At 43.5% G+C, this 10,566-nt stretch overlaps 1 protein-coding gene across 1 annotated transcript in view; it reads left to right on the top strand.

The window, feature by feature from the left end:
- Nucleotides 1-3,374: 3,374 nt before the first annotated feature.
- VWA8 (von Willebrand factor A domain containing 8) overlaps nt 3,375-10,566 on the top strand; it is a 192,823-nt gene continuing 185,631 nt past the window's right edge. The window contains exon 1 of the mRNA XM_032186011.1: nt 3,375-3,541. Within this exon, the coding sequence (XP_032041902.1) occupies nt 3,412-3,541 (130 nt within the window). The 5' untranslated portion in view covers nt 3,375-3,411. The remainder of the gene's footprint in view (nt 3,542-10,566) is intronic.

The following is a 10,566-nucleotide window of genomic DNA, read 5'->3' as shown; positions in this document are numbered from 1 at the left end:
AAACCAGGATTTCATCTCAGCTGTCTTCTATGCTGTTGTGTAGGAGAACTGACTGTAAGTAGGCAAAGATGGTGCATTGTTCTTGCTAGTCTGCACCTGTGTCTAATTTTGTCTTGCAGCTAGAGCTATGCACCGAAGTAGATGACAGCTACTACAGAGATGAGTCTGGAAGCTGTCAACTCAGAGATGCCTTCTGAGCTCTCATCCCTTGGAATAAGTTCTTTTCGGTTTAATCAAAGGAAAAGTATTTTTGTTAAGAAACTTCACGTTCCGAATAAGAATGCTGTTAGGCTAGGGAACGAAAATATGAAATAGCTGTTTGTTACCAGTGTTGTAAATCATCTCTGAAAGCCTTCCCAAACACACCAGATGCAGACTGCTAAATCCTTCCACTTCATGACAAGACTGAACTACTTCTCGAATGATGCTTTCAATAGAGAGGAGTGAGTAAGTACCATGTATGTAAATCATGTATGCACGCACACAGCCCTCAGTTATGGTTAGCAAGGGAAGCAGATGCCATATTCAAGCAATAATGTAATATTGTATAGCTACGTAGAATAGGACAAAGTAGGTTCTAAACACTCACATTATTAAATCATACTAAAATGTTCACTGGTGTAACAACTGATAATATAGCAAAAACAATGCAAAATTCAAGTTGTGCATCTAATTGCTTGCATACATGTGTATATGCATGTATACATTCAATAAAATGTCCATGCTCATAATTATGCACAGAGATAACAACATTTCCATTACAACTTTCCCAGCAATGGTTTGACAGTCGGTAAATATGCTTTACTTTTGCTGCAAATGGAAAGTTTGAGGCTGCACATAAGGCTGAATTTGAAGTTTTGGAAAAGCTGACTAATTTAGAATTTTAAGATAATACTTTAAAAAGCAAAACATTTTATAGATACATGACTCAGAAATGACTGAAATTTAAAGCATTTAGCTTGACAGGTATATATATACATATATACACACATAGAGGCAGAAAAAGGCTTTCTTTTACTGTGTGAAATTACTGTGAATCTGTACAAGATTTTGAAAACTGTCTTTATTTCTAGTATAGCATAAAATCTATTTGGTATTCAGGTTATGTATTTAATTGCTTGGATACTTGTTGCAATTACTACCATTTATTATTCTATAAATATGACAGAGAATCAATGTAATCTTCTAATTAAATATCCTAGAGTGCAAATATATTTTCATAAATTATTCTATTGTTATTGCACCTCATTGGCATTCTACTTGACTCTTGCTTAGCCTATCTCAGAAACACAGAATGGCTAAGGTTGGAAGGGACCTCTGGAGGTGCCCAGTGCTCAGCCGCCTGCCCAGCACAGAAGTGCTGCCTGGTGCTCAGAGGGAGCCTCCTGCCTGCCCCTTGGTGCCCACTGCCCCTGGCCTGGCGCTGGGCACCCCTGAACAGAGCCTGGCTGCGGCCTCTTTGCCCCCTCCCTGCGGGGATTCCCAGCCCTGGGGAGATCCCCCTGAGCCTCCTCTTCTCCAGGCTGAGCAGTCCCAGCTCTCCTGGCCTCTGCTCACAGGAGACGTGCTCCAGGCCCTTCCTCATCAGGGTGGCCCTTCACAGGGCTCTCTACAGCATGTCCAGGTCTCTCCTATTTTGGGGGCCCAGAAGCAGATGCAGAACTCCAGATGCTATCTTTAGCCTCCTGCATTCATGATTTGACTTTTCAAGAAATTAGGGCAATATCCATAAAAAGGATGTTTCGATTTATTTTACTCTGCCTTAGATCCAGAAAGCAGGTTCACAGACCTATATTAGGTACTCAGAATAGAATTTACACCCAATCAGCATGGCAGCCAACGTGAAGCACTAAAGATCACTAAATCTCACAGCTTTGAAATGTTTAGAGCACCTAATGCTGAGCTGCAGAAATTCATATAGTCTTGTTATATGATCATATGCAGAAATGCATATAGGCTCGTTATATGATCATATGCAAAAATACATATGATCATATATGCAATATGCATATCGCATATATTCATAACTCAGAACATCTTTTTTGGGGCTTAGAAGTCTAAATTGCCTATGTTTAAATAGATGATTAACTTCCTCTTTAGCAGTTGTCCTTTGGGATAATTGTTCAATGCTTAAAAGAGGCACGAAATGGGAAATTTATTGGAGGAAACTTCTCCCAGCCCTGTGGATACTGAGATACCAAAAAAATGAAGTACAGGTAACAAAGATGGTGACTTGACTGGCTTTGATCTTCAGTTAAGCTCTTTATTTATCTTCTTACTAGTGCTAAGATCCAAGTCTAGTGGATTTTCTTTGAAACTAGTCCTAAACCATTTTTTTTTTGACATTTTGGACCTAATGGAAGTTTCAGTCTTTAACAAAATACTTTTCAATATATTCAAGACCAGCAACATTAGTTAAAATGTGAAAATTTTGAACTGTATTGTCATACCATTACCTTTATAAGTCTCATATCTGAACACTGTGTGTAAAATATCACACCAGAGGAACTTCAGTGTTGGTTTAAATTCTTCACGAGTGACAAAAAATTATTTTTTTCCAATGTATTGAAGAGGGGACAGCAGGGCACATGAATTTAGCAAGCTGTGACAGAATCTGAGAAATTAGAAAATACCTTTTACATGTAAATTTATGGTAGGAGCTGCTCCCCATATGTTGTTTTCCAGGGTGTTTTAAACCTTTATTAAGTGTTTTACAGACTTCAGACACTTCATATAAAAATCATGTCTTTCTCATAGCTACCACTCCAAGCATCCTTTCTGAAAAAAAACTTAACCTGCCATCTGATACATCAATACCTCTTTTTTTTTTTTTTTTTTTTAATGCCTTGCTTCACATTGATAAATTCCTGCCTTTCCTACTTAAAAGCTTCAAACTTTGAACTGTTTCTTTGTGAAGCTGTGGGGCATGGTTAACTGCTTAAAGGAGACATAGCAGATTAAGTTCTCTCTACGAGTAGCCCCGTGCAGTGTTTGCTAGGGTGTATGTCTGCATTTCGGTGCAGCTGTGTAGCCCACCCAGCAGGGTTTGGGACTCTGCTTTGAGGGGAGCAGCCCTCCCTTTCCTAAGGGACGCGGAGAAGCGATTGCATTTCGCATTCAAGCAGCGGCCAGGAGAGCTGGGGCTGCTCAGCCTGGAGAAGAAGAGGCTCAGGGGGACCCCCCCAAGACCTGGGAGGACTTGAAGGGACGGGACAAGCCGCTCGCAGCCCCCCACCTCCCCTCTTGCCCCGCTGCAGGCTCGCCCCAACGCCGTCCCCGGCCGCCGCTGAGCCCGGCTGTAGTTTCCGGCGGGGCGCTGTGCTGCGGCGCTTCCCTCCCCTTCCCTTCCCCTTCTTCCCTTCCCCTCCTTCCCCTCTTTCCCTGCCCGGGCCCGGCTGCCTGCCCTCGGCCATGCAGCGGCAGCTGCTGTGCCTGGGCGGCGGGGCCGGGGCCCCCGCAGCGCGCAGGGTCCGCCTGCTCCTGCGGCAGCTGCTGGCGCCGCGGCCCGGCCGCCCGGAGCTGCGGGCGCTGCACGGCTCAGGTAATGCTGCCCCCGCAGCCCCCTGCCCCGGGTTTAGCCGGGGGTGTGTGTGTGTGTGTGTGCCCCCAGCCCTCGGGGGAGCCCCGAGGGTTGGGCTGGGGGCTTGTGGTGCTGGGTGCCGGGCTGAGGCTCTCCGTAGCTTCTCCTTTAGTATCTCTCACCCCTGGAGAAGCAGGAGGAGAGCAGGAGGAGCCCCTGCTATGAGTTGTGTACTGCAGAGGTTCAGTGCATCCCATGCCTGTGTCTTCGGGCTTTGGCACGCCACGAAGGCAAAGCTGCTGTCGTTGCTCCCAAGGCATACGCATGTATGAGTTTCTGGAAGAGGATTCCCAAAAACGCTGGTCACAGCGCTGGGGTTGACCTTGAGCTCGCTCCATGACGTGAAGGCTGCCCTGGGCTGCCCTGGGTATCCTCTGGTGCCCTCCGAGACAGGTGACGGCCCTGTGAGGAGCTGGGCTGGGTGTCGGAAGCAGGGACATATGCCACGGGTGGCTGGGACTTTTTGGGATGAAAGCCAAAAGCATCAAAACTGCTAAACATAGAGGGATGATGAGCGGCCGTGTGTTGACAAAACAGAGTCACCGAGAGGCAGCTCTGGTGGCCGGGCACTCGCTAAAGCTCTTAGTTACACCCCTTACACACCATTTGCCTCCACTTTTGTTTCCTGAGTTTGTGTATTAGTTTCCTGAGTTCATTTCTTACACGTGTTTGCTTCTTGCACCCCATTACTGGGATGACTAACGTTGTGAACAAGGAGAAATTCAGTGAAATAAAGCAGTAGCAAATGCAGTATTACTATAGGTACTTCATACAGTACGGTAAAATTCAGTGTTTTGGGACATAACTGACTGTAACTTAGCAATATTCATGAATATGCTGGATATGTGTATGAATAGTAAAAGTATTCCCAGTTACAATTAATGAGTTTTGGTAGGAGGATTTAAATCTCGTGCCTCAAAGCTCTAGACAGTGTTGTAGTTAGAGACAGGGAAAGATGTGACATTAGAGCTATTTGCTGTCTCAGGTGCTGAGACACCTCAGTCATCATAGTGGTTTGAGGCCTTGATGTTAGGATTGCTATTCTTCATTTTCTTTTTGTGCTTTTTTTTCTCTCCCCATTTTATTTTAAAGATGCTCGCATGTCCTCTTGTAAGCCCTGCTGGCCCTCTGAGACTACTGAGGATCTGAAAAGATGGTGTCAAGTGTTGTATGCAATATATGTTTCTGCTATTTCTGTGGGGCTGCACTAATTGTGAGTCCTGCTGTAACAAGTGTCAAGGTTGCGTGTCTCTTCCCTCCTGAAAAATAAAATATTTTCAAAGGGCTGGAAGCTGTTAACAGTCAGGTAAACAGCAAATTGTTGCGTGCACAGTAATTTGGATCTGACATCCCTGCCAGGTCTGATTTGCTCTCTGTGAAGGTACTTTTTAAGTTTAAGGGAGAAACTGTTATCTGGTTTTGTCCTGTTGTATGTGAAGGAGTCATGCTCAGCTTTTCAGCTCTGTCTTGACAACGCAAATTTGGCTTGCTGGTGCCTGGGGAAGTGCTGGAGCTATTTAGTGGTAAAGAGAAATCTCAGAGTGCAACATTGAGGCACACGGTGATCAAAGGGTAACTGGAGTAGCTAGGAAGGGTTTGGGCTTGCACAACTTAGTTAATGAGGAAAACCTGATTTATAAGAGTAAATATCACAGAAGGCTGTTGCTCTAATATTCATTTTTTTAATGCAGGTTTCATGTTTCCTTCCAAAAGACTGGAGAAAAATCAAGATCTTACAGACTACAGTGTTGTTTGTGATTAATTATTATTTTAAACACATTTTTTAGCTGAGCAAAGTGCAGTTCTCTGGACCTCAGTTAACTGGCATTTAATTACTTTCATCTGTCTATCTGTATGTAATAGAAAACTTTCAAAAAAAATCTGATGAAGTAGGCGATATCGGAGATGTTTTAAGGCGTTGGAGGAAACAAAGGCTGAATTTGGTGAGAAATTAACAGATTAAAAAAAACACCACCACACATAGTTGTGTTTTAAGCCTAAAAGGTGTCAATAATACATACAGGAGGTTTTGTCTGCTGGATGTAACCCAGACAATTGTGAATACTGTATCAGACTTCAAAGTCCTGTAATGTTAATTGTCAGTATACAAATCTAAGTGATTGTGGTAAATATTTGTCATCTGAAAGAAGACTGTGAATGGGAGGTTTTTTATTATTATTTTGCTTTGTCCAGGTCTATCACTTTCCAAAACCAAACGATGTGGTTGATGATGGAAGTTCACGCACATTTCCCTTTTCTGACTTTACCTGGGTCATTATCTTGTTGGAGTTCAAAATGTTGACAGCTGGGAGTGTGGTTCTGGCAATACCTTGTTCATTCACAAAACTACAGCAAGGCCTTATGAATGGTTGCAGTGCCATCACAACTGAGAAGGCAGCGAATGGAAACAGGGGCTTTTAAAGCCAGTTGTCCGTGGAGTCATGCCTGAGTTATTTAAAATTATTCTAACATTTAAGAGAGGAAAGGTTGGTGGCAAAAAAATGTGTCTTTTATTAGACTCACTGATATAGCTGGAAAAAAGGGATGAGCTGTCAAGCAGATAACCTTCAGGGTACACATGGTCTTTGGTAGGCTTTCACAGTTCTCATGAGTAAATGTCAGTAAATAGCTTCTGAGTTTTAATATTTGGCAGTTGTTCAAAATTCAAGTTTTCCTGTTTAGCAGCTGTTACAATCAAGGTACGTGTCAGTGTGTTTTGCAGGTCCTGCCTGCTTTAATCCAGAAGGCTGAAGCTGAACCTGCTTGGCAAACTCAGGGGCTTCCCAAATAGTTGCGTAGGAGATGCCATGGTGAATTTTGAAGGCTCTGTTGTCTAATTTGTTACCTTTACAGTAAATAGGAACTTTTCAAAACAGCTCAAAGCAGCAGAACTAGGATTCTGGACTCGAGGAGTGCGGACTTTTGCTTATTTGGGAGATTTGGGAGGCAGAATCCCTTGGATAACAACCAGGTGCCTGGGAGAGGTGAGCCTTTTTTAAAGAAGCCTTAATGACAGCTCAGGAGCAAATGATCCTGCAGTGCAGGAGGATCTGGTCTTTCAGCAGCAAATGCTTGGCCAAGCAGGGAGCCTCTCAATGAACTAAAGCACAATGAAGGATCATACAAAAATGGCACAAGGAATAAGGAGAGGCAACAGAAGAGGACTTTAAAGAAGTACCATTTAATATGCATGGACAAAATCCTTCCTGTATGACAAGCTGTGGATCTTGAGTCCAGAAAGACCGAGATAAACTTGAGGACTGGATCAAGAGAAACCTGAAAAAGTTTAAGAAGAAGTGTGAAGTCCTGCCACTGGTCTTAAGTAGCAGCTTTGCAGAAAAGGACGTGGGGTTGCAGTGGGCGTGTGGTTGAATATGACCTGATGCTTCACTCTTATAGAGAATAAAGCAAACTACAGGTAGGGCTTTGTTAGGAGGAGAATGGGCAACGCGAGGGAGAGTCCATAGCTTGAAGGCACACCTGGAATCCTGTGTCCAGTTGTGGGTTCCCTAATTCTAGGCAAATTCTGAAAAGCTGATGAAATCTGCTGGAGGATTACCAAAGTTGTCAGGGGCTCAGAGCACCTGCTGGTGAGGAGAAGCTGAGCGGACTGGGTTTGTTAGTCTTACATGGAGAAGCCTAAGGGAGGAGAAAACTATTTGCAACTTCCAGTTATAATTACAAAGATGAAACCTAACTATTTAATAGGGATGGATAATATAGCAAGAGGCAGTGCTTGCAAATTGAGGCTTGGGAGGTTCAGGCTGGGCAAGAGGACAAACCTTTTTCACTAGGAGAGTGGTGCAGCAGGGCAGGAGGTTAGCTGGAAGGGTTGTGGACTCACCATCCGTGAAGGGTTCTGAGACTCCATCAGACAGAGCCAAAGTGGGTCTGACCCAGTCTGGTTGTAAGCTGATGTTGAGCAGGAAGCTGGAGAAGCTGACCTTCAGAGTCCCTGCCAACCAGCATTTATAAGATTTTTTTGATAACTGATGAAATGAACAGTTTAGCATTTCTTTGACATGGCAAGCATACTGCTAGGACATACTCTGAAATGTGCATATCAAGCATTCGTGAGATCCTCATTGCATTAAACATATTTAAAACTTTCATTTCACATCTTAAAACTTGTGCAACTGAGCACTGTCAGTGTCCCTGCCTTTAGGTTATGCTGGTGGCCCAAATGAGAAATAGCTCTAGGCTAAGAAATGATTGTAAGCTTCTGTCAGGGCTAGATGTCAGAGAAGTTTCCACATTCACGTTGTTGATCCTCAAAAAATACACAGAAATGGAGGAAAAGGATCGCTTCCTAGAGTAAGCACAAAGATTTTGTTTTAGTGACACTTTGAACTTACTTCAGTAAAGAGGACCACTAGGCTAAAGTAGGTAATTGAAAAATCAAAAAATTAGAAAATTAGGAAGTCTAACAAAAATGTTGGGTAAAAAGTGAGTAATGTTCAAATGTTATGTTTGAAGTCATTATTTTGCTTTCTTAGAAATAAAGGAGAAACCAATTATTTTGTTCAGAAAAAAAAAAAAAGCGACTTAAATGAGTTTTTTTTTTTGCTTAAGTTGGAGATGGGCTTTGCTGTGTAGACTCCCAGCTATTTCAGTGCTGTCAGCCTGTGGTGTCACAGCGGCAGCAGGTAAGCTCTACCTCATCTGTATGTGACAAAAGTGCGGGAGCAAACCTGGTGAGTGCAGGGAGTGTGTTTCTGTCTGTGACACCGATGTGTTTCAGAGGCTGCCAGTACCCACACAAGATGCAGGATTAGTTTTGATGTTACCCAGTGACTGGGTACGACGTTTGCAGCCATGAAGATGCCCAGCAAGAGCCAGCGTGAAATGAGAGAAATCAGTTGAGTAGACATGGCTGCTTTTCTTCCTGAAGAAAGTATTCAGAAATGTTGAGTACAAATATGATTTGAAAGTGTTTCTGTTTCTTAAAAAAAAGTTGACTTCTCAAAGATGAGGGCAGACAACCTTTTCTGTGCTCTTATGCACATGTGCTGGATAAGTACCAGCTGAAAGCTATGTTTTTTCTTCTTTTTCTTCATATTATAGTGAAATGAAGACCTGAAAATACACAGTTGTATGTAATTTAGAGATTGAATTTCTCTCTAGTAAGTGTGATCTTGTCCTGTAGAAATTAATGTTAGCGAGCCTTAGCACCTTTCCGGTTTTAATATGCTTTTGCAGGCTCCACGCAGGTGGATGGTCACATGAAAGCATCCGTGGGGGGTGAGAAGAGAGGTCCATCGAGTCCTCCTGTTGTGTATCAGAGCTGTTGGTGGGAGATGCTGGAGAAGGAGTGTCTGTGCAGCAATGCTCTGCCAAAGGGCTTGGCCAGCCTTCATCTGCTGCCTCTGTGCCATGGGGGCTTGGAGCAAGGGCTGGTGCCTTTCCCTTTCAGTGGACCGAGGGGAAGAAATAGGCCTGAATTCACCTGAAGAACACTTCTTTTTTAATGGGGAAAAAGCAAACGTGTGTATTCATATTGTTACCTACCTGAAATGCAGCTGTGAAGAAGAGAGAACAGCAAATTCAGTGTGTTGCGGTTTCTGGCTAGCTGCATATACACGTTAGTCCCCATTTCATGAGGGATGCAATGCAGACCTCTCCTATCACGTAGTAGAAAGAGGTCACTGCATGTATTGAGGCTGTTTTTCTATCTCCTTGATTCAAAGAGTCTCCTCAAGGTCCCGTTACTGGGTCATTGTATTTATGTGCCCCCAATTGCTGACCCATATTGCTCTTAAACTACCTGCTGTGTCTTTATGTTGACAACCTGCTGTATGGGATGTCACACTTACCTTTAGATTCTGGCTTATTTTTGCTTTGTTTTAGCAGGCGTGGCTCTTTGTACATCAGGCACTGCTTGTATTCCACTGTCTTCCCCAAAGACCGTGGTGACCAAGATTACTATTTTCTGCGTGGGAGATGAGAAACCAGGGCACATCGTCACCTCCTCACCTCTACAGCTTTTGTCCACAACAGTGCAGCAGGAGCTTTTGAGCTGGGCTGGAGTATTTATAGGGTGTGCCATAATTTGCAGCAGAGACGAATCGCTTGGGATACACGTTCCCAAATTGTGAATTTTGCTGATTGTAACACCACAGCTCTACCAGGCAGGCTGTTGTCTGTTCCTTGCCAGCTGGTGAAACATTGGGAAGAGCCTATCTGGGGTGATATCTCTGCTCAAAGAGTTCAGAAACGCAGTGGAAATGGAATAACCAAACGTGAGACTTCAGAATAAGTACAGAAGAAACAAATGAGACAAGAAAATCTAGCCCAGGTGGAAGCGTGTGATAAGATTAGTGGGCTAATCCCCCCTGTGCTCATTTAGCTAAGAAGAGAGACTCTGCTGTCTTGGTTCGTTATTGCTTCAAGTTCTCTTAAACACTGTTAGTATTTTTTGCTTTGTGGACAGATGCAAGTTTGAGGCAACGTTTGTCTCCAGCCAGCAACAAAGCTGTCAGAAGCCAAATACACTTAGTGTTAGGGATTTGGTGTGCTTACCTCTCTCCACCTCTTTCCTGTAGTTCCCTCCCACCCCAATTTTCACTAAAATACCTAGGGTCCACTGATGGCTGGAATACTTGCTGAATTTCTGGAAACGTGAAGATGTTGGCCAGGGATTAGCATTTTATAGCCTGACATAAATACCACCAGAAGAGATGAATTCTTCATTTTTCACCTCGACCTAATTAATTTTTATTATTTTTTTTTAAGTAGAGGAAAGCAGCTAAGGCTTTTCAGGGCTGTGCCAATAAAATAGGTGATTAAAACTCTCTTGTGTAGACAATATCATCGTTGCAGTGTATTAGAGCAGTCTGACACCTTGTTGTTTTGGCATCTGGCATCTTGTCCCGCCTGTGTTTTGGAAGGCTGCGTATGCATGAAAGAGTATTTACAGTTGGAGCTGAGGTGATTCAAGCTAGAAGCTCATTAGTCATACACTCTTGTCTCCTTGCATGTTGGCTGGG

This window comes from Aythya fuligula, chromosome 1 (assembly GCF_009819795.1).
Source record: "Aythya fuligula isolate bAytFul2 chromosome 1, bAytFul2.pri, whole genome shotgun sequence".
Classification (NCBI taxonomy): Eukaryota; Metazoa; Chordata; class Aves; order Anseriformes; family Anatidae; genus Aythya; species Aythya fuligula.
This window is presented reverse-complemented; position numbering and strand designations above follow the sequence as displayed.